General features: G+C 40.6%; 2 protein-coding genes across 6 annotated transcripts in view; both read left to right on the plus strand.

Annotated features, from left to right (window-relative positions):
- The window catches only part of kaznb (kazrin, periplakin interacting protein b), a 137,771-nt gene extending 114,522 nt beyond the window's left edge, over nucleotides 1–23,249 (plus strand). The window contains exons 5-13 of one of the 4 annotated variants that reach the window (XM_076884110.1): nucleotides 11,619–11,810; nucleotides 13,257–13,393; nucleotides 14,775–14,945; nucleotides 16,178–16,358; nucleotides 16,505–16,638; nucleotides 18,086–18,209; nucleotides 20,706–20,896; nucleotides 21,022–21,140; nucleotides 22,930–23,249. In XM_076884110.1, coding sequence (XP_076740225.1) covers nucleotides 11,619–11,810; nucleotides 13,257–13,393; nucleotides 14,775–14,945; nucleotides 16,178–16,358; nucleotides 16,505–16,638; nucleotides 18,086–18,209; nucleotides 20,706–20,896; nucleotides 21,022–21,140; nucleotides 22,930–23,248 — 1,568 coding nt within the window. In that variant the 3' untranslated portion in view covers nucleotide 23,249. Of the gene's footprint in view, nucleotides 1–11,618; nucleotides 11,811–13,256; nucleotides 13,394–14,774; nucleotides 14,946–16,177; nucleotides 16,359–16,504; nucleotides 16,667–18,085; nucleotides 19,726–20,705; nucleotides 20,897–21,021; nucleotides 21,141–22,929 lie in introns of those variants that run through there. The other 3 variants (XM_012918490.4, XM_012918491.5, XM_076884111.1) reach the window with 3 other exon arrangements.
- Nucleotides 23,250–23,376: 127 nt separating this feature from the next.
- Nucleotides 23,377–27,833, plus strand: LOC143418640 (kazrin-A-like). 2 transcript variants are annotated; one of them, XM_076884113.1, is made up of 4 exons: nucleotides 23,377–23,470; nucleotides 23,939–24,105; nucleotides 24,224–24,320; nucleotides 24,609–27,833. In XM_076884113.1, exons 1-4 carry the CDS (start codon nucleotides 23,441–23,443, stop codon nucleotides 24,768–24,770), a joined length of 456 nt encoding a protein of 151 aa, XP_076740228.1. In that variant the 5' UTR covers nucleotides 23,377–23,440; the 3' UTR covers nucleotides 24,771–27,833. The 2 variants fall into 2 exon arrangements, with proteins under 2 accessions (XP_076740228.1, XP_076740227.1); XM_076884112.1 differs by lacking the exon at nucleotides 23,377–23,470 and having other exon boundaries at nucleotides 23,490–24,105.
- The last annotated feature ends 27 nt before the right edge of the window (nucleotides 27,834–27,860 follow it).

Genomic DNA, 27,860 nt, shown 5'->3' on the forward strand with positions numbered 1-27,860 from the left:
CAGCTTGAGCAGATTGATTGGCTTCTCCGGTGTCTCACATTAGAACAGGGGGAAATTGTTATATATGGTTTAGCTTTAGAGGGATGAGGTCATTTTGATTGATTGAGCTGAAAGCTGGATAATAGTACATTCCCTGTACAGTCACTTCAGTTTTATTCCTTTGTCATAAACTGAAGGAGTGCCCTTTTCAGTTCCTTCATGCCAGCAGGGTTAAGTAATCACTGGATGATTCACTTTATGTAAACAAAACCAATGCACAGGGAAGGATGCCAATTCCAAGTGACATCGAGGGCGGATGCATCTCTTGACCATATTAAAAATATTTAAATTACTTTCAAGTTCTCGGAGCCTCCAAATGGAGCATCTTTGGCAGAGTGCCTAATCTGCAAATTATAAACACGTGAATCAATTACAGCTATCTTCACTTGGCATCCTTGCACTGACCTCAGTTGTAATGTAACCCCCTCCCCCCCAGGCAATTAATTAATAGGAACTGTTCCTGATAGATACTGTATACTTGCACAGATGTTCATTCCAGAGTCTAAGCAACTTAACACTTACACTGTTTTCATTCATCAGACCTTGTTTTTGCACATTTGGCTTGAAATAAAATACTGGTTCTATAGCACAGTAATGTACCAAGTTTAAGATTTAATTTGAGTAGGATTGGTTTAGTATGGTCATTTTTAATGCTGTACTGAGCATTTTGTGGTACAAGGGTAAATGGCACACAAATTGCAGTTGTTTAAGAGTAGTTGCACGTTCAGAATCCAAATTTTATTTTGGGAAGCTGTGCATTGTTTCAGTATTAGATCATGCACAGGTCAGAGATTAAATTGAGGTTGAATTGTCTCTGAATGCTGGGAGTAAAGGTTTGAGAATCCAGGTAAATAATAACCAAAAAAAAGGAAAAAATCTGTCAGCTAGAGAAAGAAACTGCGGTTTGCTTGCAGGAAAAAAAATCATAAAGGCCAAACACCCGTTTATGACTGCACTAAATGTCAGGAGTGCTATCTAGGAAAGGAGAGCAGACTTGTGTCCTTGTCAATGATTAAGGGAACACGTTGTGTCCCTAACTAGAAGAATCGCCACGAAATGCAAACCCTGGGTAAGAGACATGAAATGAAACCAGATCTGTGGACCCATAAAAAGAAATCAATCTCTGACTCGTGAGACTTTCTATGTTGGTGACAAAGCAGCGTCTTCTGTCAAGCACTGTGCTTCACTGGAATCAACACTGACAGAAGCAATGGGATAAATCAGAGATGTACAGGAGCGACGTGTGTGCTCAGAATTGGCTAAATGTAACGAACCCACTGGGTGAAATTTCACAATTCATCAGTACAGCAATCATAAACATAGCTATAAATCACCCAACAACGAACTTTTCAAGTGAACAGCTGGAATATTCTAGATGTGCAAAGCTGGTAGAGACAAACCCTAAAAGACTGGCAGCTGTAATTTTAGCAAAAGGTGGTTCTACAAAGTATTGACTCAGAGGGCTGAATAATTCCGCACACCCCACTTTGCAGTTATTTATTTGTAAAAAATGTTTGGAATCATGTATGATTTGAATTTATGTTATGTTAGTAAATTTTAGAAAACTACAATCATTTTGTATGTTTATATTTGAATTTTTGATGTATTAGCTGGATTTGTTATCTATAACCGTGTTGAATTATCGATTAAATGGTAAATACTTTTGTCAGGTAGGTTAAAGAGTCAGTAGCATGCATTATTTATGCGCAGATGTATTATAGACAAGCCAGGTGTAATAGCCTGACAGGGGAATGGACCTGACCCATACGTGCAGAGACTTTTTAGGATGCAACAGCACAGTGCTCAGAGTCTCCGGGTGTCAGGGCATTAGAAATAAGGTGTTTGCTTACATCTTTTTGATCTCCTGGTTTGAAGCTCATCAGTGCTTTTACTGCTATTTGTAGCTTAAGCATATCAAATCTGATTTAATGCTGCCCACACTCTCTATACAATCTCCAATCCATTTCCACACAGGTTCCTGCTGTGCCCATAGTACAAGTTGACAATAAAGATGCTAAATATAGTTTTGCTGATGATTTTACAAAAGCCACTAATCGGTGCAGCGTACCTATGCCATCCACCCACCCAACCTCCCCTTAATTTGACTCAGGAGGGTGCCCCTGAAAGAATGAATGTATTTACTTATGAAGCTTGTCACTCTCAGTCGTTTCTCTTTCTCTTGTGTCAGGCATGGGTTTGGAACTGATTGGTTACAGTCATTTAATAAATCTGTAAACACATGGTTTGGTTTTTCTGTCTGAAGTTGTAAAAAAGCTCAGAAGACTTCTAGAAACTAATCTGAACAGACATTTGTTCAATGCAGAATTGGAAGGAGGAGGCAGCGTGATGGTAGATTTCACTGTTGTCTCACAGAAAGAAGGTCCTATATTCAAATCACTGGCCACCCGGGGGCCTCTCTCTGTGGCGTTTGCATGTTTTCCTTGCGTCTGTGTGGGTTCTCTGAAGATACTCCAGCTTTTCTCCACAGAAGGAAGATGCAGATGCATGTTGGCCTCGAATGATTGTCTGTTTCTGTGTGTAGGGCCTGTAGTAGCATGGCCACCTCTCCAGGAAGTACCATGGCTCTCATCTTATGGATGGATGGAATTATTTGAATGGGAGAAAGGAATTGACAGGAAGGTGTTGTTTTGGAGTTTTTTTTCTTTTAACTTGACTTCCTGATTTTATATATCTGTAGTTATGCAATCAGCTGCAAGACCACACACTTTGGCCCCTTTTATCTGTCACTACCATGATGACATACTTGCACTGACGGGGCCAACACGCCTATGTTTATCCAAATATGCTGAGGCTAATGGGAATCAACCTAGTATTAGTCATAAACAAAAGTATGTAAAGATTTCATCCAGTGGTTCTTCAGATGCCAGAGATACCATAAGAAAACTAGTAACGTCACTCAGATACTCATGTGTATCTGTGCATCACCACTCTGATGAAGCACTCTAAAGTTATTTGCAATGTGACGCAAGTCACATGAATGTTTTGTTACTGACTGTATGCCTTGCATGGCTTTTAAGGTGTATTTTTCCTCCCTTTAAAGGTTACACAGTTACTTGTATGAGCTGAATCACACTGTTGTCTTCTCTCATGTCAGTCTTGCCCGAGCTTCATACCATAAATAGTGAAGGCCAGAGCTCAGCAGGCATGTGCGCCTGTTCTCATAATTTACTATAGAAATAGCCACCTTTAAGCTCAATTGCACACACTAAGTGCAACCATTTTCAGAAACTCAGGACACTATAAATATAAATTAAAACAGGAGGCATTGCTGTGCAAATAATTCAAGCCTTTCATTGAAAATAATACTAAATATTGAAACTGAAAAGCTCTTTTTCACCCCTAAATTTGATGCTGATAAGATGATACAGGAAAAGCTTGGACGATTGCTTGGACGATTGCTACTTTACTGCATAAATTCTTCCTTTAACAATGCTATTTATAGTTCAGAGGAACTGAGCGATTTTTATAGTTTAGAGACTGCAATGTTGTCCTGTCCATTCTAGATGTGGGATTTCAGCAGCCCCATTGGCCTCTTTTGTCATTTTACAGCTCCCTGCTGCAACGAGGGCAGTTCAGCATCCAGACCCTTTTGTTAAGGAGTCTGGCTGCTGTAATATGGGCAGAATATAGTTTACTTATTTCAGCAAGACCATGGTAGAAGCCTTCCTTTAGAAAAAAAAAACATTGTTGGATTGGTAGCATAATGATGAATAGATAAAGATATGTGTATAGCGTTCAGCACCTCCATATCATCACCGACGTCAAACAATCTAGAACGGATCAGAAGATCACAGACATTCAATGTAGGCTTTTGGCCTTGTCCCTTTTAAACATTTTACACATTGGTGCAGTGGTTAGTGCTGTCACCACAAAGGAAGAAGGTTCCTGATTCAAACCCCGGCTGGACCCTTAGTGTGTGGAGTTTGCATGTTATCCATGGGGCGTGTGGGTTTTCTTTCAGTTGCTCCGTCCTTCTCCTACAGTCCAAAGACATGTATGTTAGATCTGTGCTACGTAAATGCACAGACGTAGCATTTGCAGTACATAGCACTGCAAAATCTTTGCAACTTTACATGAAGAAATGTTATTCTGAAACTATAAACTTGCTCATGCAGTCTTTCCAGGTTGTTTCAAATGGTCTATTTATACCCAGTTATGTGACTGAGCTGCTGCCAATTAACCTTATTAGATGTGAGGTGTTCCACCGTGAACCAGGTCAGAGGCTTAGATCCACAGGTTAAGCCCTTCTAGCTCTTCTGAAGTTGAGGCTTAAATGTAAAGGTTACAATTTGTGGTTTCTTTCATTTACTTTGCTTTGTTTGGCTCTGATAATGAGCTTTTCTGCTTAAATTTACCTTCAGAGTTTTTGCTTTGTGCTTATGTCTTTTTTGTCTTTTACTCCTGTTTACATCGCATTTTATAATTATATTATTAATAATCATAAGAAATCATTTTAGTTCACTTTCTTCAGGGACTCTGTTTGAGTCAACACAATCACCTGCAATGCAGCTACACACTTATGTAATGTTTTTGTTTTTGCATAAAGCCTCCGAGCAACTGCTGTCTTGAAAACAAGTTTTTGATGTTTCTATTAGTTCATTCTAGGTAACGTTTATCAACAAGCAGAGCTTAGGAAAGAAGAGCTTATTAGGAGGCTTTTATGGAGTGGTTTTTTTTTTGGTTTTTTTTGGCCTGTCCCGTTTGGCTCTTTTGCCATCAGAATTGTTGTCTAAAGGCAAAGAAAGATGCCCAACGGGCAATGGAGTATTTTAAAGACTTTGGTGGTTGTTTAAAACAGCTCTGCTCATATCAGCCACTGACAACATAGCTTTTTGTTACAGTGAGGTGTTTTTATCCCCAGTAAACACTTGTCATATTGCTTAAAATTTGGTTTAAAGAAAGCTTTGATATATGTTTTCTTGCTTTATTATTCGCTGCATGGTCAATTTTTTTCTTCTTTTTTCTTTTTCTTTTGAGAAATGTGCCATTGAATGGGGCTGCTTTGATGTCCCAATATATTAGCCAGGCCCCCTCCAATGCGACACCAGAACATCTCTCAGTGCTTTCTCTGGAAAGCCATTACAGTTTTCATCATTCAGCTCCAATTCCCTGCACATTTGCTGCATTACAGATATCATATTATAGCTGTGCATCAACAGTAAGGGACTCAACTGAGTGGAAAAAGACAGTGCATGATCTTCAGAAGTAAACAAAATGCCTTGAAGCTCTACAGTTTTTCTGATTATTGAAAAAAAGCTGCAGTTTTTCTCCCTGTAATACGCTCTGTTTAAACATGTTGACACACTGTGATATATCGACAGAGGACGTAATAATAATAACAGCTCTTCACACAGCCCTCACACACCTGGACAGTCGTAACACCTATGTTAGAATGCTGTTTGTGGACTCCAGCTCTGCCTTCAATACAGTTCAACCCCACAAACTGGTTAATAAACTAAGCAACTTAGGACTCAGCAGCTCACTGTGCAGCTGGATATTGGACTTCCTGAGCAACAGACCCCAGAACGTCAGAATGGGAGAGCACACCTCCTCCACCCTCATTCTGAATGTGGGTGTCCCACAGGGGTGTGTCCTTAGTCCCCTCTTATACTCACTTTTCACCCATGACTGTTCACCAATCCACACCAGTAACACCATTGTAAAATTTGCTGATGACACCACCGTCATAGGACTGATGGACAACAACGATGATTCAGCCTACAGAGAGGAGGTTCAGCATCTGAAGCGATGGTCTGATGACAACAACCTGCATCTGAACACATCCAAGACCAAGGAGATGGTAATCGACTTCAGAAGAACAAAGCGATCTGAGCACTCTACCCTCTACATTGATGGGGAGGAGGGAGAAAGGGTAGAAAGCTTTAAATTTTTCGGAGTCCACATCTTGGCCGACCTTACTTTAACATCTCCCACCAGGAAGGGAAAGCACAACAAAGGCTGTACTTCCTCAGGAAACTACGTCAGGCCCAATTACCCCAAAGACTGCTAGTAAACTTCTACCGCTCCACCTTCGAGAGCCTTCTGACCTACTGCTGCATACTCTGGTTCAACTGCTGCACCGCGGAGGACAAGAGGAAACTGCAGCAGGTGGTGAGGGCAGCAGAGCGGGCAATCGGTACTTCACTAACCCCCCTCAGAAACATCTATACTGGCAGACTTCAGCAGAAAGCCAGCACCATCATCAAAAACCCCCCACACCCTGGACACTTCCCTCTGGTAAACGTTACAGGTCCATCAGGTCAAAGACAAACAGACGCAACAGAAGTTTTTACCCACAGGTTATCAAACATGCCCTACCTCCACCCTGATTGAAGGATAACTGCACTGCATAAATCATATTTCTGTTTATACTTCAATGCAACCAACCCAACACCCCTACCTCTTTAAACTGTATTTATTATAACCTTATTTAGTATAGTTCCAACAGCACCCCCCCCCCCCCCCCCTCAATGTACACTGATCACACTGCACCTCTCAATGCACCTGCTAGTTAGATGGCATGTATGTGTAAGTATATAGATGTAAGCGTGTATGTGAAAATATGTGTGTGTGTATGTATGTACGGATGCATATGTGTATATATTCATATGTGTATGTATGTGCGTGTATGTTTGCAGGTGTATGTATAACTTGTACATATCTTTCTTGTGTAAATTTGTCAGTTATTGTGTAAATACTTACGCTATTGTGTACTTCACACACATGGAGAAATGCCAAACTGCCTTTCATTGTTCTTGTAACGGTGACAATAAGAAGCTATTCTATTCTAATTCAATACTAATCTTCTAAAAGAAGCTAAAGCTGTGGTTTGCACTTTGTGTGGTGCTGCACTTGTAGCTTAATAAGAGCTCATGCAGAAAAATGATTTGAAAGTTTTGGCCGGATCTTCTTTGTCTGCAGGAATAACTTCCTTCATATTTTTAACAAGTGTCTTGCCAACATGTTCGTTCCATGGAAGCTAAAGCTGTTCAACCAGACTGAACGGCCTCCTCTTGATTTTTCTGCCATGAAGCTGTCACATAAATTTGTTTGTTACATTTTTTTTTATACAAGAAAAGGTGATCTCTTAGAGCCTAAAGTGAAAATCTCAGAAAACCCACCTACGCTCCTTAATGAAGGTTCATCAGGTATTTAAGAGAGAGGTGTGGGGTATTACAGCATGTGTGGATCTTAGAAAGCTCCGTGTGCCCTCGTTATCCAGCTCAGCTGTTTTCACTTACTGTACCGGAGAGATTAGAGGAGAACAGCCAGCACCACTGCCTCTGGGTTTGTCTTGTATACTGTACTTTTAAATTACACAAATCTGAATTGGCAGGAAGACCAAGGCGGAAAAATGACAACCATGCACATCATAGCTCCTCAAGGCAGAATGGTTAGCTGCTGTCACTGCAGAGATTTTTGACGCCCTGCTCGACTGTCAAATGTCATTCTAATGGTTTTGCTTATTAAAAATATTCCATGCTGCTGGAGAGGCTGCTCTTTATGATATCTTGTGGAACAAAAGTGCTTTGTTAAAAGGTACAAGTACACCCAAATTACAGAAATGTTACCATGCTAGCAGTTAGCTGCAAGGACTGTTGCAGGTTTGAGATATCTGTTCAATTCATCTGTGAAGGTTCTCAGGCATCCAGGTCATTGTAGCCTAAAGAGCTTGGAAAGAAGGTGTCTGTAGTCCCTGAAGACGTTTCACCTCTCATCCAAGAAACTTCTTGAGTTCTAAGAGCAACTGGTGGAGAGTCCCAGACTTTAAGCTCTATGGGACTGTCCCCAAGAGGGTCATGGACCCCCTATTGATCCTCTGCCTAATCACACCCACTCTGTGTGAAAAAAGGTGTGGGTCACAATCAGCCATGGTTGATTGTGAACCATTGTGAATCCTAGCCCCACCCTATCATGTGATCTGTTCAATTCAATTTTATTTATACAGCACCAAACCACAGCAACAGTTGCCTCAAAGAGATTTGTGTTGTAACATGTAACATATCATAACATTGTAACATCTATGCTATAATAATAGAGAAAGTCCCCCAAAAATGAATCCATTCCTGCTGGGAAAAAACTTGGCGACAGTGGGAAGGAAAAAATCCCCCTAACAGGAAGAAACCTCCAGCAGAACCAGGCCCAGGGAAAGCCGGTCATCTGCTGTGACCTGTCCGGTGTGATGGGAGGAAGACAGGATAAAATATACACTGTGGAAGAGAGTCCGAGGTTAATAATAACTAATGTTTAACTGCAGAGTGGTGTATAAACACATAGTGAGTGAAGAAGAAACACTCATGGGAAGCCCCCAGCAGCCCAGGCTTATTGCAGCGTAACTAAAGGAGGATTCAGGGTCATCTGATTCAGCCCTAACTATATGCTTTATCAAAAAGGAAAATCGTAAGCCCAATTGAAAATAGAGTAGATCTATCCCCAAGAGTCCTGGAAAATGTGTTTAGATGTCTCATGAGAAATATTTTCCATTTCTAGTTAATCCACAAGCCTCACATTTAAAGTTCTCTGGAACTACTTCTACCTTTTTTTTTTTTTTCTATTTGGTTTGTGGCCTCCTTCTATTAACCGGGACATTTTTCGTGCATAGTGAGACACAAACTGCTTTTAAAATGCAACAAGAGCATTAGCTTTAAATGGACTTTCTCATCCAAGTTTAATATTCCACCGTAGTGCACGTTAAGCATCTTTGATCAGTCATGTATACAAATGAGGCCACTTTAATCCTGCATATGGTTCACAGGAGACTAGTTCAGGTCTTTGACCACCAATCAACACATTTCTAACACCCACTTAACCTTCCCGGTGCCTCTGCTTTCTCTAACACCTCATCATAAGCCTACAGCTACTATATGTGCTCTCCTCAGCTGTGTGTGCGTGTGCGTGCTGGGTTTTAATAGCTCTGCTATGCAAGGAAAAGGGACAGAGATTGACCTGCTACTGACTGGCTTTGATGGACAAACTAATGGGAGGCTTGGATGAGAAGTTCATTGAATGGGACGCTGCTGAGTAGGAAGAGAGTGGGTTCTCTTCTTATGTGGGAGGACACTAATAGCTTTGCCAAGCTCTCTGCACAACCACTCAAAGCTCAGAGAGCATACTGCTTTGTGTGGCTTATATGACTCCTGTCAGTTTAAATTGCTTTTTTAGATTGCATAAAACAGTGTATATGGAGGTGAATTATCTGTAGGTACAGGCAATGGATGGCTCGCCTCTGTCGGCACCCTTTTCTTTATGTCCTTTCACTCTTTTTGAGATGTGAAACGATCACATACATCTGCAGAAGAAGTCTTAACTTTTATTTTTCCTCAAGTTTTACCACAATTTGAGTTGTTTAAAAGAAAAAAACTTCCTGCAGGTCCATTTCTGTGTATTTTAGCCTGTGTCTGCTGTGTGAGCCGGTGTATTTAATTGTGAAAGAGGATGATGCTGAAAATGAATGCAAAATTGGATTTGGGAGAAATGTGTTATTGATTCTTTGTAAGTTAAACACATTTCTCACTAAATCCACCGTAGATACCCTTAGGACAAAATGCTCACACTTTGTTATTGAGGTACAGCTTAATGGATATAACACAAGCGTGTAATGATGCTAATACTTGGCAACTAAAATGCAGCCATTTCCAAACTGACAGCTAATGACAAGAGTCGATCAGCATCCACATCGCAGTGAAACAAATATAAAGCGTCCTCAGAAATAATGTCCAATTCTGTCCAGTGTCATCAAAAGCAGCTGCCGGGCTCCCGTGACAAAAATAGGAGAGCCTGCAGGTAAACAGATGAATAAATGGATTTAAGCTGCAAGAAGGCCATGAGAGATTGCTCTCTCTGGGAAACAAACTCTTTTTGTCACATGCAGCACAGAGCTGCCCGCTGTGCTTCCAGAGTCCCGCGCTGACAGAGACCGATGGACTGTCCCCTCCTCTCTTATCGGAGCTGCTGCAGCCCCACAACGTCTGGCTGCAGGCCTGCTAAGACCTTCTCTTTTTTCCTCTGATGCAGGCTTCCTCACGTTGACGTCGGCTCTCTCTATAGTTTTATACAAAGTTTTGAAGGCATTGCCTTAAAAATTAGGGAGCACTCCACTTCTTTACTTGAAATATTGCTGTACGAACGACATCCCTCGATGGTTAGTTGAGCTTATTGATCCAGGCTGAAACAACTCTGTAGCTGCTGGATCGTTTCCATGGTTTGTTTGTTTTTTTCCAGTCATGCATTCTGGATCATCACCGTTTTTCCAGTGTATGTGCTCTCAGTTTAACACGGGGTTAAATTGGGGTTACCTCTGAATTCCTGTTCCCAAGGCCCATGATGTTTTCGTGCGTGTGTGCGTTTGCTGTTGTTCTTTTGACACAGCCATCTATCAGACATTTAGCTTTTTTTTGAAGTTAACATCAGAGCCTTGAGTGACGCTAGCTTGATTGCAGATTCTTATTCATGCAACAGAAAGTAAAACTCTAATGCCTGTAATTCACACATACACAAATGCACACTCACACATTTATCCTTTTTTAAAATTGTTTAAAACTAACAATTTCTCACTGATTTGTTAATTAATTTTTTGTCTGTCGGATTCCCAACAGAAGTCACCCAACGTATTTTCCTGGACCTCAAAACTTGTTTTGTCTGAAAAATGTCAAAAGTTACTTATGCTTTCGAGCATATCTGCTAAGGTGATAAATCACTTTTTTTAACAAGAAAAATTGTTAATCAAACAGTTTTTTTGACTAATTTTCTGCTTATTTAACTCGTGATTTATTAACTCATCATCCCTTATAAGATCCAAATAGCTTTTTTTTTCTTTATGCAGCGCTCTATGGTATTGAGTTATTTTTTGGGGAAATTACAAATCTATCATTGCGTTTGCAGGTTTTATTCTATGCTGAAATGTTTTGGCTGACTGCGTATTTCATCTGTCTTTGTTCTTGCGTTCTTCTGGAACAGACCTTCTACCCTTTATGTGCGCAGTATAAATCATCGTGACACTTTTGCTAGTACGGGTTTCCTTCAATGGACTTTTTCATTGTTTCTGTCCTCTGGCTTTACAAATGTGTCCACCAGCTTGTGCCACTGCGTTCGCTCTTCAGTTTGTCCTCGCCTTAGTTCCCTGCTCATGTTTGCTTGCCTGTTTCCCCTGAGGGATATGAGGCATTGCACAGCTGAGGGAAAATACGGCACAGAGGAGCACAGCCCGAGTGTGTGCCGCTTATATTTTATTAAGTCTTATCAGGCTGCTGTCTCTTGCGTACTACCATCACCAGTGCCAGGCCTGAGTCTGTCACTCAGCATGTAACTACATTTCTGCAACACCTCTGGCAACATCTGAAGGGAAGCTGTAACTTTTGTGGTTTGATGTATTGAAGAATTTTATCACTTTTGTTATTAGTTCATATTTTTCCATTTCCTGTTGCATATTTTGCCCCTTTTGGACATCCCTGTAGTTTACTCTTTTATTTCCATCCTCCTTTCTCATTTTTTTCTGCACACTTACCCTCCATATTTATTCTACACATAATCTAAATTTGCAAACTCTTTCTCTCCTTCAGTGTTGCTCCGTGAAGAGGTGGTCCAGCTCCAAGAGGAGGTCCACCTGCTGAGGCAAATGAAGGACATGTTGACTAAAGACCTGGAGGAGACCCAGGGCGGCTGCTCTGCCAATCTGCTTTCTGCCACTGAGCTCCGTGTGCAGCTGGGTGACAAGGAGCAGGAGCTGGACCGTGCCAAGGAGGCCTTACAAGGTCAGAAGCAAACAGACATCTTGTCGTCTTGCCTAATCTACCAGAACCCCCGTGTTTCCAGCACCTACCTACTTCAAATGTACAGCAAATACAGCTGTCCAAGCTTTCATGGGGATGTTATGTCAAGCCAGAATATCTTGTAATTAAATGAAATCCACTTTGTCTTACCAAACAAAAGCAGATAGTATAAATTATTTTTTTTTCCATTACATGACAAACCTTGGGACATCAAAATGATCTACAAAGTCATTTTTTTTGTATTCGTACAAAAACGTCTTCTGCGTTGTGCTTTCTCACAGTAATTGGTTCAATTAAATGTTTCCAGGCAGCATATACAGTGGTGTGTGCATGGTCCAATAGGTTCATCTGTCCAAAGAAAATTGTTCCAGAAGTCTTGTGGTTTGTCTTAATGTGTCTTAGTGCCATGAACTTTAATATTTAACTTGCTAACTGAGGCCTGGGGAGGCTGATATGAAGCTTTTGGCCTTTTTGAAGTTTAACTCAACAGCATTTTTCACATTCATCAAAATCATTCACAAGTAACAGCAGACCAATTACCATAATAGTAAAATTCCAGTGATTCTTCTGGGGCATAAATTAAAATGAGCAGGTAATCTCTGTCTTTATGTGGCTAAGTTGAAACATTAGTCATCCCGAGCTGATGAGCAGCCAAGTCAACTCCAGGTTCACCTCATTTTAATTAACGTCCATCGATCATGAGCGAAGAGCTTCGCTCGGACACTGATGTGTTAGGGGTGTTCTGTTTTTATTATTATGCAACACCACCATGTTTACATCTTTTTACAAAAAGCAAAGCCAGTCCTGCTTGAAACTCAGGCAGTTGTTTTTAGTTTAATGTTCTACCTTTGCGCGGTCCTTTCAACAGCTCATAGTGGTAAACTGCAGGCTTGTAAACCGTCATGTAACTGCGGCAAAACAGGTTTAAATGCTGTGTGATAAATGCGAGGACGCTGAACGCTGACAGGAGGAATGCACCCTGAATGACATGTGCAGTTATGGAAAGTGCAGGTACCACTTTTCCAGTTTTGCCTACCTGGTGAACCCGGGCTCTCATGAGAGCGTTAGCATTGTTTCCACCTGCACAAAAGACCCACAGTTGCATCGCTGCTGTTGAGCTGAAAGTGAATGAAGTTGAAAGGAATCAGATCCAATCACGCTGTTTTCAGGATGAGTCCACAAAGACTCCACATGCCACCTGAAACCGAATGACTCGGGGATGATTACATCATTTTCTCCGGGCCCCGTCTTCTGAAAGTAAAGGGAAAAAGTAACTCATTAACAGAAGACACAGTGTCACCTAGTGGCTCTGTGGTGTAATTACAAAGCTTTGTCTTTGTCTACTGTTTGTCTACTGTCCAGTTTTCTGTTGTTGATGGACACATATGTGCTGCTCAGTGTCTCAATGTGTTTGCTTGTGTTTTGAAGCTATGAAAGCTGACCGTAAGCGGCTGAAGGTGGAGAAAGCAGACTTGGCGAATCAGATGCAGCAGCTGTACACAACACTGGAGAGCAGAGAGGAGCAGCTGCGAGAGTTCATACGCAACTACGACCAGCATCGAAAGGTAACGCTGTCAAGTTTTGTCTCTGTCTCTGTGTGCCTGCATTCCTATCCCAATTGTCAGTATATATTTTTAAAAAATAATAATAATAATCCAACCCACACGTAGAGGTATTTTGAATTATGGCTACCTTACATTTTGTTTTCTACCAAAATAAAAACAAGAAGTTTTTCAACTCTAAAAAGTTTAACCAGTCTGATAGCACTTCACTTAAATCTATTTTATATTTAAAACTAGTGAAAAGGGCGGTTTTTCATTTGTCCAGCTGTACAGAGATTTTTAATAATAATAATGGATTGGATTTATATAGCGCTTTACAATGCCACTATTCATTCACTCTCGCATTCACACACTGGTGGAGGCATGCTACGGTTGTAGCCACAGCTGCCCTGGGGAAGACTGACAGAAGCGAGGCTGCCATATCGCGCCATCGGCCCCTCTGGCCAACACCAGTAGGCAAGTAGGGTAAAGTGTCTTGCCCAAGGACACAACGACCAGGACAAAGAGCCCGGGGATCGAACCGGCGACCTTCCGGTTACAGATACGCTTCCCAACCCCCTGAGCCAGGGTCGCCCCTGTTTTAACAGTTAGCGTTTTTACAGTTCTACCCATTTATAGACTGTACATGAAAGATGGATGTAGCCACGGTGACGTCATGGTTTGTGTATTGCCATTTTGGTACTTTGGGTATGTCTTAGTAATTAGCAGTGTTTTCACACCTAGAGTCATTTTATTGTGGTCCCATCAGCAGATAGGTTTGACACTTTGTGACTTTCCCTGTGGTTTGGTTTCATTTCACACAGAGAAAAATCCAAGTGAACCACAATGTGTCATTACAAACCACGTAAGAACATTCAGTCTGCTTATAGACCAGATGTGTCTGGGGCATGAGCAGCAAGTGTAAATACAGGAAGGTGTTGCATTCTGGACTATTTGAGAGCATGGAGAATTTATAATCTTTTCATGCCTCTTTGCCAACCCTTACTGACTTGTGCGCATATAGTATAGTTCAGTTTAAACAGACTAAACATCGCAGGTGTGGAAACACCTTCGGATATTAATTAGCACTGTTGACAGGCTTAACTGTTTCTCTACGATGTAACAGTAATAACTGCTTCATAAAAACATAGACGCTAGCATAAAACATGAATAAAGCCTTCAAAATGTCTATAAAGCCACACAACCACATAACAGTCTGTCTTGCTTATAACTTTGTCTTAGTTGCAACAGTCCGTAACTGGAATTACTAAAGAAACAGCAGCCACCCTTTTCAAAACCATACAGCAACACACGATGTGTGCTGCTTCACTCAAATTTTTTTCCGGTTCACTCAATGTGACTTTGATGTGAAATCACGATAACTGTATGTGTGCGATTTCTGCAGGAGAGTGAGGATGCAGTGAAAGCCCTGGCAAAGGAGAAGGACGTGCTGGAGAGGGAGAAGTGGGACCTGAGGAGGCAGACCAAAGAATCCACAGAGCAGGCCAACGTCTTGCGTTCTCAGCTGGATATGAAGGAGAACAGGATTAAAGAACTGGAGGCCGAGCTCACAATGGTGAGTCGGACGGAGTCACAACTTTGCTAAAGTTATTAAACCGCAGCGGAGTCACCTCCACTCTTAGCTGGTAAACGTGGCACAAATGCAAAGAAGGTCACATGTTCATATCAGTTCAGACGCATGCAATATGCCACTTCCTCAGTCTGGAGCAAAGCTTAATGCTTTGAGAGAAAGAAATTCATGCCTTATCTCTGTGCTGCTGTGTCAGTCCCTCATAGGTACACTTGTCAGTCTGTGTGTCATTAATCTCTCTCCTCCCTCAGCAAGTCACAGCCACCCACAGATCCTCACATCACGCTCCATCACAGATCACATTTGTTGGCACTTCAGTGCCAGAGCTGCATCACTGTCAAACAGCCCAGCCCTGTTGCTTTCTCTGCCGCTAAACTCAACTTTCTCCAGTCTGTCCTCTCTCAGAGGATTTCAGTAAAAAAAAATATAAATAAAGTCCTATGGAAAGTGATGAATACATTCGGTTTATAACACTGGCTATTTTCTAACTTCAGCATATCTCAGGAATAGACCATCCTGTTGCACTTTCTAATGTTTAAAACCCACAATACTTGAAGGATCAGTCACAACGTAGCACTGATCATCATGTCACAGTGCAGCGCTCTGCTGGAACCCCTCAGCTCCCGCCATTCCCATGGATGTTTCTTTGACAGGTAACACCCAGTTAAACAGTGCTGCAGAATAAATGCGTGCTCCCTGATGGCAGCGGCCTCCACCAGCAGGGTTATGCACCCGGCCACACCCATAAAACGACAGAACTAGGAATGGCAAGAGGAATGTAACAAAGAGCAACAAAAGCTAACAGATAACAGTCCGATTGAGCATGCAGAAGGATGTGTCACAACAAGCCCGATCATCGGAGGCCCCACCCTGAAACCCACAATACTTGAAGGATCCTCTGCCACTCACGAGGTCCCATGTCGTTTCCCGGAGAGGCAAAATATTAGGCAGATGTTTTCAGAGTTTCATTAAAAAAAACAGCTGGTACTCAGTTGGTCGTGTGAGATTAATTCTGATGATTTCCAACTTAAAAAAGTGGGCTTCTTAATGACTCTGTGTCCAGTGTCACAGCCAGTGGAATAAACTATAGCCTGTCTAATCTTATATCGTGTATACTGATCCTTGTAATTATAGTTAGTCCTGTAATGTTAACATCTTTGTCCCTGTTCACTCTCATGCTAATTTTCTGTTATTTATTTATTTATTTTTCTTCTTAGGCAAAGCAGTCTCTGGCCACACTGACTAAAGACGTACCAAAACGCCACTCAGTGGCTATGCCAACAGAACCGGTGGTGAACGGCAGTCAGGAGTGGGTGATGCACGCCGACCTTCCGCTCACGGCCGCCATCCGCCAGAGCCAACAGACCCTCTACCACGGACACACCACAGACAGACAGGGTAGGTTTTCTTTTCCTCCTTGCCTCGCGGCCTCTTTGCTACTTGGTGTTGCTTTTACTAACACAGGGTTTTTTCAAGGAGGTTTCTCATACTAACTGTGGGAATCTGCAATATCGGTGTGTTTGTGTGTTTGTGTGACGCCTCAGCTGTGGTCAGGATCAGCCCCTGCCACTCACGTCAGCCTTCTGTGATCTCTGAAGCCTCTGCGGCTGATGGAGACCGCTCGTCAACGCCAAGTGACATCAACTCACCTCGTCACCGGACCCACTCCCTCTGCAATGTAAGAGCTGCCTGGCCCCCTCGACCAAGTAATCACACCTCCGCAATCTTCTGTTAGTGCCTCGCTCCACTCTGCCTTCTCTTGTCTGTTCCTCTGTACTGTCAGCTTCATGGGCTCTGCTTGCCTGCTCAGTGCCGGTGTTGGAGTTCTTTTGTTTTTTCATAAGCAACAGTTTGGCATTGCACTAGCTTGGCACTGTGTATTTCATGCCTAATCTTTCAATATGAGTAAGTATGAAGCAAACGTCAGCAACTGGTTAGCTTAGCTATACAGGGAGACTGTAAGTTACTCTATCTGGTGAAAAAGGTTATTAACTACTGTATTAAATATATTTTAAATATCATTTTTGATAATTAATCCCTCCATTCTGATAGCTTTACAGTTATTTTGGTGTTCATGCAATAATTATTACAACTAATTTGCTCGCAGTCGTGAAAAAGAGAGAATGCTTTTTAAGAAGTTTCAAGTTCAATAGCAATTGTTGCTTTACGCTCTCACTCTGTATTTGACACAATGTCAAACATTTTAGCAAATAAACATAACAAACACCAATGTGTCACAAAGTGTTGTGAATATTTGTGTAACCACAAACTTTGTAGCCAGTGACACAAATGTATATACAGAAAATGTTGTTCAAAATGGACAAAACAAGAATGATGCTATTACATCATCAAAATAGCTACATGCATCTCAATATGAAATATAATTTTATTCTTAAGACGAGTAGAAACCTGAACCTATAAAACTGAAAATGTTGGGCCGAACCTCTTTATCTTTGAATTCTGTTTTCAGTCCCGTTCAGGCTTCTTAATATAAAAGCATGACATCATTGTAACAAGTCAACTGGTTAATTGTCCTCCCTGCTAGATACATAACAATCAACTGTAAGTAATATTATAGACTGGTGTGGCAAACTGGTAACTTGGCCTCAAAGTGACAGATCATGTAAACTTAAATAATGGGTGCATAAAAGTCCCCAGCGTTCCTCCTCTGGAGCATAAAAACTGTGCACCGGGAGCTTCGAGGCTACGGTTTTCATGGTTGAGCAGCTCCTGTAAGTGTAATATGCAGGTAGCCTGGTACTCTTGTTCATATACTGTATTTAACATGAAGTTAAGTGAAGAAGCAGTTAAGTCTCTGGTTGAATTCACTCACTTTTTACAGCCAGATCCAAAGAAGTAAACGATAAACAACTTTTGACATAAGGCTAATTTTACGCATAATGCTGGAAAAAATAGTTGATCCTTCAAATGCAAGATAAAAATTTGAAATGCAGCGTTAATTCAGGCTGAAATGACAAATGACAAAAAGCTTTGGTATTTGTCTGGATCCAGTTGGTTACATCTCTCTCTCTCTCCTTACTCACATGAAAGTTTATAAAAATGTGAAACTACAGTCTGGCTTTAAGGCAGCTGATTAACGCAGCTTTCCTATCTCCTCTGCTCAGTCTATGGAGGACCTTGAGGACCAGAAGCGGAAGAAGAAGAAGGAAAAGATGACACTGGGATCCCTATCAAGGGTGTTCGCTCGGGGCAAGCAGCGCAAGTCACTGGATCCTGGCTTGTTTGATGGTACAGCCACCCCTGATTATTACATAGAGGAGGATGCCGACTGGTGATGCTGAGTGTGTGAGTGCATGTGTGTGTTGAGTTTTTGTAGATATCCTCTTGGCTTTAACTGTGAGTGAAGACTGTCTGTGGATTTATCTGGAGGCGAAGGATTTTGAATTTTAAAGAAAAGCCCTTAAAGTCACTGCTATCACCATAAATGTACAGTATATTGCCCTAAAATTGTATGTTTGTAAATTAGATATATATTTATAGTTGTACATGTATGCATATGTACATATGTTTACACACACGCACGCGCGCGCGCACACACACACACACATATACATATATATATGTATATATATATATATATATGGGTTACTCTTTCTTTCATGTAGACATATTTATGCTGTATTATTATAATTGTCTTAATGTTTTATGCTTTTTTTTTTATATATAACTGGAGACTTGAAGTACTGCTGTTCATATGTAAATAGGAGCTATTGTGAAACTAGTGTTTTACTGTAAATGCTATTTGTTTTTTGTTACTTTTACAGTTGCTTTTTTCATACTTTGCAACATTTATTTCCATATTATTCACAGTCTTGCAGGCCCAAATCTTACTATGAAAGGATAGAAATGATAAATTACTAGACTTTTGGTTTCCTGTTGGTTTGAAAACACTCGTTGAGAGGTAATTCTGTTACAGGATTGTCATCACGTTCCTATAAATGCTGGCTCACAATGATTTATTTACAGCACTGTGGGCACCAGGGAAGTTTTTTTGTGGATATTTTGTAAGCTAGTAATCATTTTAATAATGCTCTCGTACTGGCCATTGAGGGTTTCTAGAGTCGGTCTTCTGTAGAAATTGTAGATGTGAGCAGGCGTATTCAGACGCACCTCTCTCACCTGCTGTCAAAACCATGTGCAAGTGCCAAAGTTTAAAGACTCAGTCACTCCATCACTGTTAGCACTAGCCTCGTAGCATTGTTTATGTCTGACTCATTTTTTACAGAGAGCTATCTAACATGTGCCTATACGAGATGAACGAATGTGCATTAAACACGTGCATGATCCCTCTGTGTTTCTTTGGTTAGACATCCATTCATTGCCAACCAAATTAATAATCTCTGCAATCCTGTGTTGCTCCTTTGTAGCCCTACCCATTTTTACCAGGTTATCTTTTCCTTGCATTTTGAATGCATGATCCTCCCCTTATTTTGCTGTTTTTTGTTTTTTATATTTGTATAGAATCCCTCCTCATTTTATAATTTTCCTTTTTTCCTTTCCTTTTTTTTGCAAATGTGGCTCTAACAAATCTGTTAAATGTTTGTAATTTAGAAAATGTTGCATAAAAGATTAAATCTATTGAAGTATTTTATTTAAAAGAAATGAGACAAACAAGTGACTTCAAATATTTATCTGCTGCAGCTGTCGCAGCCAGATGTCGAGGAGGTTTTAGCATTTTCAAAGTGAATTATAATTGAAATGAAATCTTATTTTAAAAATAAAACCACTAACTGAATAAATCCAATGTGGCAGTTTTCTATTTCGTGAGTAATGTTGGGTTGGTTTTTTGGGTTTTTTGTTTGTTTCTTTTGTCCCAGTCTAACGTGTGTGTCTCCCTCTCCTCCTGCCATTTCTAATGGCAACTCTCTCCTGCCAGTGAGTAACTCCTCATCTGTGATTACCAGCTGTCTGTTTCTTACACTCTGGGGATTATTCATATTACGTATCATGTCCATTGAAGAGTACCAGTTTGTGTCGTTTGTTTTTTGAAAACTCTTTGGAAAGATGGTGGGATTTGCATGCAGCCTTTTTTTCAGCATGTTGAGACGAATCAGTTCATCCTGGATTCGTTGGTTCGGTATGAATCAGTGTTTCCTGTTTCTTTTTTTTTTTTTTCTTTTTTTTTTTTTTTGTAGATGAGGGGCTGATGGGCAGAAGCATGATGTTTTATGAATAATCCCTTTGTCTCTAATACATGATCCTAATGGTCTTAAGTCTCCTCATATGCCTCAGTTACTAGTGTTGTAACGTCTTTTACTAAGCAGTAGTTTTAGAACTGACCACCACACTGTCACAGAAGAACCAAAAGACCTCTGTATTCTGAGTTCTGAGTTCAACTACTGTTTTCTATTTAGACGCATTTAAATGTGCAGTCCTATCTACTTAAAAAACAAAAAAACAAAAAAAAACAAAGCACAGTTCATTCAAAGATACTGGCCGTCTCCAGTAAGATAATCTGGCGCCATCTAGTGGTTATATAACAATTTTTTTTCTCACGTGAACGAATTGATCTTGGTATGCAGATTTCTCCTCGATATACAGAAAAAACTGTAGTGTACTATCCCAAATGTAGTTTAGTATGGTTCCACTTTAAGGTAGACACAATACTTTTTGTTCTGCTCCCTTCTGATTGTCTCCAGATGTGTAATCTGATTTGATTTTCATATCCAACTGACCCTGAAATTCTCCTGTATGCCACACCGTAACTTCTCCTGACCAATCCAGACTCTGATAGCCTCACACAGCAAAGCCTGTCTGATGGAGAGGAGCAGCTGGACCGCCTCCAGCAGGCGGAGCTGACTCGAAACACATGCATGTCACTGTGGAGGGCAGGTGCAGTCCAGGCCTGGCTGGAGGTTGTCATGGGAATGCCCATGTACATCCGAGCCTGCTCTGAAAACGTCAAAAGTGGGAAGGTATGATTTGGTACATGTTGCTTTTTGCTGTTTGTTTACCTGTGTGTGATGTTGTTTGATGTTAGCAGATGGACATGTTGAGGTGTTGTGTTTGTTTGATAGAGAGCTATATTTCTGCTCTTTAGGTGCTTCTAGGCCTGACGGATGATGATTTAGAGCTGGGCCTGGGTATCAGTAATCCAATTCATCGCAGGAAAATAAGATTGGCTATTGAGGATTACAGGAGAGCTGAAGGGGACCAAGGGTGAGTAACAGCCAAATAAAACTGCAGAATAACTAATGTCATGTTTTGGGGGGTTAAAAAAAACATGACCTCAAAATCTTCATTTTCTCTGTGCATACTTTTCTTTAAAAATATACAGACAGGGATAAAAATGGAACGTTTTGAGTTAAATATGTGCCACTGAAGCAGACATTTCTGGCTCAGAGTATGAGAGACGACTCCATCCATTTTCTACCACTTATCCAATTCAGGCTGGAGCATGTCCCAGCTGTCACTGAGCATGAGGCGAGGTACACCCTGAGCAGGTTGCTAATCTGGTGGACTGCTAACACAGAGAGACCTTCACACCTATGGCCAATCTAGAATTCCACTTAATCTAACATGCATGTCTTTGGGAGGAAGCTGTAGTAGTATGAGTTAACACACGCAGGTGCAGGGAGATCATGCGAGCTCCACAAAGAGAGGTCTCAGCTGGCCTTTCATTTTGAACCCAGCAGCTCCTTGCTGTGTCTGCCAAGAGAAAGCTTGTGTGATAAGAAGCCTTTAAAGCTATGTATTGTAAAAATATATATATTTTATATATTTTAAATAACGGATATCAACACGAAACTTTCCAAGTCACTTTTATTTAGATGGGTTTTCTGAAATTTTAAGTTTAATATGCATGGGTATTATATCAAAGGATATTCAGTAATATGTATATATGCACTTCAGACACAGAGAAGTAAAATAAACACCTAAATGTGTATTTTAGGACGCTTTTCTGTACTTGTTTTACTTGCTTAGTCTGATAAATGCTCCCAAATAAAGGCAGGAATATAAGTAGCAAATTTTCCACCTTAATGGTTTTTCTTTATTTTTACTACTTTCTACATTGTAGATACATGCTCAAGACATCAAATATATGAAGCAGGATTAATGGAATTATGTAGCAAAGAAAAAATAATGAATAACTATAAATATGTTTTATATTTTAGATTCCTCAAAGTAGCCATCCTTTGCTTTGCTGACAGCACTCCAAACCCTTGGCCTTCTCTCAATGGGCTCCATGATGTAGTCACCTTAAATGGTTTTCACTTCACAGGTGTGCCCTGTCAGGGTTCATTCGTGGACTTTCTTGCCTTCTTAATGGGGTTGGGGCCATCAGTTATGTTGTGCAGAAGTCAGGTTCGTACACAGATGACAGCCCAATTTGACAACTGTTACAATTCATATTATGTCAAGAACCAATCAGCTAAGTAAAGAGAAACGACAGTCCATCATTACTGGGGTCAGTAATGATGGACTGGGGATTGGAGTCATTACAGGACAATGACCCCAAACACACCTCCAGGTTGTGTGAGGGCTATTTGACCAAGAAGGAGAGTGATGGAGTGCTGCGCCAGATGGCCTGGCCTCCACAAACCTAAACGCAGTCGAGGTGGTTTGGGATGAGATAGATCGCAGAGTGATGGCAAAAGTGCTCAGCATCTCTGGGAACTCCTTCAAGACTGTTGTAAAACCATTTCAGGTGACAAACCTCATGAAGCTCATTGAAAAAATGCCAAGAATGTGCACAGTTTTAATCAAAGCAAAGGGTGGATAGTTTGAAGAATCTGAAATGTTAAACATGTTTTGAGTTATTTCACACTTTTTATGCCTTCAATGAGAATCAACAATGTAAATAGTCATGAGAATAGATACTATTTAGTGTGACTGGTAGTGTGTATATGTATATATAGATATAATGCATTTGAGTAAAACAACATAAGGAGTGCATGAAATATGATGTATTTAAACAAATGTTATTGTTTGATATTGCTGATCACAGATTATCAAAAGCATCTGAGATGGACCATCACTGGGTTGCAACATCATGGCTGAGTGATGTTGGACTGCCTCAGTACTCCCAGACCTTTCAGTCTCACTTGGTGGACGGACGAGTGCTTAACTCGTTGAACCGCAGAGACCTGGAGAGATTTCTCAACATCAGTGACCAGTTCCATCAGACCAGTCTACTTCTGGGAATCCAGCTGCTGCAGATGCTCAGCTTTGATAAAGAGGTCAGACTATATGATAACAGATTCATGACTGGCGTTATTCAGCAATCTTTCTTCGATCACTGCATGACTTTCACTCAGCTACAGTGACAAAACTACATGCTTATCTGCGGTAGCTGGAGTCACACAGTAGCTTGTAATGCTCCATTATCTCATTGGCCTCTGCCACATTAGTGCTTGCACTGCTATCTTTGTGTGGTGTTTTTAAAGGCCCTGCAGGCACGGCGGACAAAATGCGAGCACCAAAACCGGGATCCCATTGTTTGGACATGTCACAGAGTGATGAAGTGGATCAGAGACATTGACCTCAAGGTGGGTGGGGCGGTCAGTGATGGCATTCCCCTCTGCGCTGGAGATTTCTTTGCCAGACTGGAACCAGATACCGCAAAGTATGGGTTTTTAAGAATCCCTCAAAAATAATGATAGCTTTGTTTCTTTGAAGCCTCAAACCACTGAAAGAATACAGAAGAATAACAGTAGTGTACACTCAGTAATGGGGAATAGACCACACAGCGTGAGGGTTTTTTTTTTTAGCTCTGCAATATACCGACATACTTATTTTGGGCAACATGTGGTGAACACTTATTATGACCCACAAAGACAAACCAAAACTGTTTTTAAAAGCTTTTTTGTTGTGTACTTGTAATTACTACCAAATTAAACGTTAAGACCAGGGAGCGATTTCTGCAAGGTTAGTTATTTTTCAGCTAACACTCACTGATGAGCACACTGAGCAAACTGCATCATCTTAATCCAACGCTTCTCTCTTGCGTTGCTCAGGAGTTTGCAGACAATCTTCAGGGTAAAGGGATTCATGGTGCAGTGATGGCTTTGGATCAGTCTTTCGACACAGATGCCATGGCCAAAGCCCTGGGCATCCCCAGCAACAAACACATGCTTCATCGGCACCTGTATGAAGAGATGAAGTCACTCGCTGTCCCTCTCAGGTAGATTAAAAGTCCTACTTGCATACCTTCATATTCTATCCTGTAAATACATTTGTATGTATATATTCTTGGATGCAATCTCCAAACAACAACGTCTTGTAACACCTTATGTTTATAGTAATACCGAGCAGGAGACTGAGGTGATTGGTTGTTCCTCTCCTGTTGCTGTTAACCGTTTTGCTGATGAGAGGATGTCTATAAGAAGATCCGGAAAGGTATTAGACAAACTTTATAAAGACTGAAATGTGCAGTGCTGTGCAGATCCTTTTTGATATGTCACATGTTTAGATATATACTAAGTATGTGAGTACACTAGAATAAGAAAAGAAGAATCAGTAGTTGGCTACTAAAGTCTTGTGGTCAGATTCAAACTGAGGATTCTGATATAAGACCATCATAAACACTAATTACTTTTTAGCTGATAATGTTTTATAAACAGGCAAATGTCTCATCTTTAAAGAAACTCCATTTTCTGTTTTCAGTCTTTTTGATTTTTTTTCCAGAGTCCGCTGAGGTTACGAGCAAACAGCCACTCAGTGGAGCGAAGTCTGGGCTTCCACGGCAGCTGCAGCTCTCTGCCCAGAGAGGCCAGAGTTCAGGCGGTTCCCCGAGCCAAAGGCAGCCCGATGCACACCTACAAGAGTGTCGAAATCACCAACGTCTGAACCAGCTTCAGCCATCGAGATCTTAACCATTGTTTACATTTTTGTTGTGTTGCAGTTGTTTACAGCTGAGAAACACTCACACTGAGCCACACTAGAATTATAGGAAGAGAATGTCTTAAAGGGGTATGCCACTCGATTTAGTAATCTGACATCTTTAGAGAAGCATTTACTGAAGACAAATAAACTTTATCATTGTGACCTGATGGACTTGAAAGGAAGATAACTTAATAGCTAGGTTCATTTTTTATTTTAATTTATTTTTAAACTACGTATTCCAAGACTTTTATATATTATTGGAAAAATCATACCGGTATTTGTATGATAGATGGGAAGGCTTAAAACAGGCTTCACACAGTTATATAATTGAAATTAGTGCTCTTTTAATGCCTTATATTACACTGGTCCATATGATCTTCACAGCACTGTTACTATTTATTACTGCTACTTTTTAACATGTTTGTTTTTTTAAGCTGCAAGTGAAAAACTCTGTTAATAACAAAAGAAAAGTTGTTATAACTTACTTTCAGTGTAAAGATACAGCACATATCAGCTGTTATTCAGAATAGATGAGGGCCCTGTTCTTCATACATGGCTAACCCAGTTAACCAGACATGAACACTGGATTTGTTGACTGGATGTTTCTAAAATCACAGAAAGCTGTACAGAACAGAGACATCTGGAGTGCGATTAAGGTGATGTGTTTTTTTTTGTTTGTTTTTTTTGCAACTTACAAAGTGCATTTAAATTACCAATCATACGTCAAAGGACTGTAAATTAGTATTCAGTTTTAGAGGCATTCACAGGTGTACTACAAGAGCTTTGAGATGGTTGAAGACAGCTGTTTTGTTAGGTACACGTTGTTAGGTTCAGCTGCTTAGTAACACAAATATTTAATCGGCCAATGACAATCCCAGTGGCTCAGTTCATTTACATAGATGATAGACATGGTCAAGAGGACCTGCCAAAGCATCAGAATGGGGAAGAAAGGTGATTTCATTGACTCTGAATGTGGCGTGATTGTTGGTGCCGGGCTGGTTTAAATATTTCAGAAACTGCTTATCTGCTGGGATTTTCCCAGTCATCCCTATCTCCACAGTTTACAGAAAATGGGCCAAAAAAGAGAAAATATCAAATTCGTGGCAGTTTTCTAAGACGAGAAGCCTTGCTCATGTCCAAGTAGAATCAAAAATTGGTTGTAAACCCAATTTACAACCAAGGCATGCAGGACAGCAGCCATGCTGAAGACTGATTCCATACTGGGACTTGAACCTGTGTCAACTTTGTGGAAAAAACAGAAATCCTACAACTGCTAGACCATACGGGACTTAAATGAAGAAGAGAGAGATTATTTTCACGTGAGAACCCAGATAGATAGATTTTGTTTGATATTGTGTGTAATAATAATAGTTTTTGGACAATAACTTAAGAGAAGAAGCTAATGAGATGATTCTCAATTCTGCTCTGACATTCAGATGGTAGGGTCAGAATTTATTATAAAAAATATGAAAGCATGGATCCATCCTGCCTTGTATCAGTAATATCAGTGACGGTGGCGTAATGGTGCAGGTGCATATTTTCTTGCCACACTTTCAGCCTCAGTACCAGCTGAGCATCATCTAAACTCCACAGCCTTCCTGAGTATTGCTGCTGACCATGTCCATCCCTTCATTCATGTTTAATATTTCGTGTTTTGTCTCTGTGAAACTGTTAAACTCCTGAAGAATGGCAGTAAAATACAAAACCCAAAGGTTTTTCTCATCTCTCTATTTTGATCTACCTCGTCACCTTCTCCCGAATCGCCCTGCCATTGACTCAGAAATTGATCAGAAGCCAACTTCAACAAAGTCTTACTTCCTTAAATGCATCTGGAGGAGAGAGGAGGCCCAGGCCTGTCCTTTGCAGAAGCCTTTACAATACTTGTGCCATAAAAAAATAAAAAAAAAAAAGCATGATGCTTAACTTGTCATGCAATGCCACTTTGGTCATTACCACTGTTACTATCATCTGCCAGAGATCATAACATAAAGTGGCAGGCTGTAGGAAAAAAAAAAGAAAACAATGAACTGACAATGAAGCTGTGCCACGTATCGTATTTAATTGGGATCACTGGGAAATGACAGGTCAGAATGTTTCCAGTTTTTGTTAAAAGCCTATTGTCTCAGCTCTCTCTCTGTTAGTGCAATCACATGCTCAGCATTCAGCCAGTATTATGCCTCTCCATAACTTTTCCCTTGAACTTTTATTTGGGATTAACAAACCAATCCTAAAGGAGGCTGAGAGAATCAGATTAGATTGACGAGACTAAACCAGCTTCTTGTAACCTGAAAAAAGTATTTTAGCCTAAATTCCTTCAGATTGAAGAACAGGGCCCTCAAGTGCCATCAGCTCTAAATGTGTAAGATGATGCTACTAAAAACAATGACATGTGAAGTGTGTGTCTTCTTCTGACAGTTGGTATACCCATAATTACGTTTTTTTAATGTAAAAGATGATGCAGTGTGATATGTAGATAAATCTGTGGAATGTTGGATTAAGAATGTGGTAATGTATAAAGACTCCACATATGTGTATTGTGTGAACTGTGAGGAAGGCAAAACTTTGTGCCATTATACTATGAAGTTAATGGAACAGTGTATTCTGTACAGTTTTGGTCGTGTTTTATAATGCACAGCTGTTCCTGAGCATGAGAACACTCATTAAATGCCACCGCTGGGACTTGCACAGAGCCACACCGAGTGTGGCTGAAACCTTGAGGTTACTTCAAATAGCAGAGAACAGGTTTGTCCGTCTCTATCTGGGCGTCTCTTTGACTCACCAAAGCGAAACTGTTTAAGCGGGAAGATCAGACCAGTTCAAACCTGTACAGAGAAAGAAGACAGGGACATGCAATGTATTTGCTTTTAACACATGACATATACATCTCTTTGCAAAGCAGTACAAGCTTTTCATACATGTCAACATGAAAGTGGATTTATTGTAAATTGTTGCATAAAATGTAAGACTGTTATTGTTATTTTTGAGGAGAAATGCATTAAATTTGTGTTAACAAACTCAGAATGTAAAGTTGGTCCAGATGTAAATTATTTTTTC

The sequence above is a fragment of the Maylandia zebra genome, linkage group LG5 (genome assembly GCF_041146795.1).
Source record: "Maylandia zebra isolate NMK-2024a linkage group LG5, Mzebra_GT3a, whole genome shotgun sequence".
NCBI lineage: Eukaryota > Metazoa > Chordata > Actinopteri > Cichliformes > Cichlidae > Maylandia > Maylandia zebra.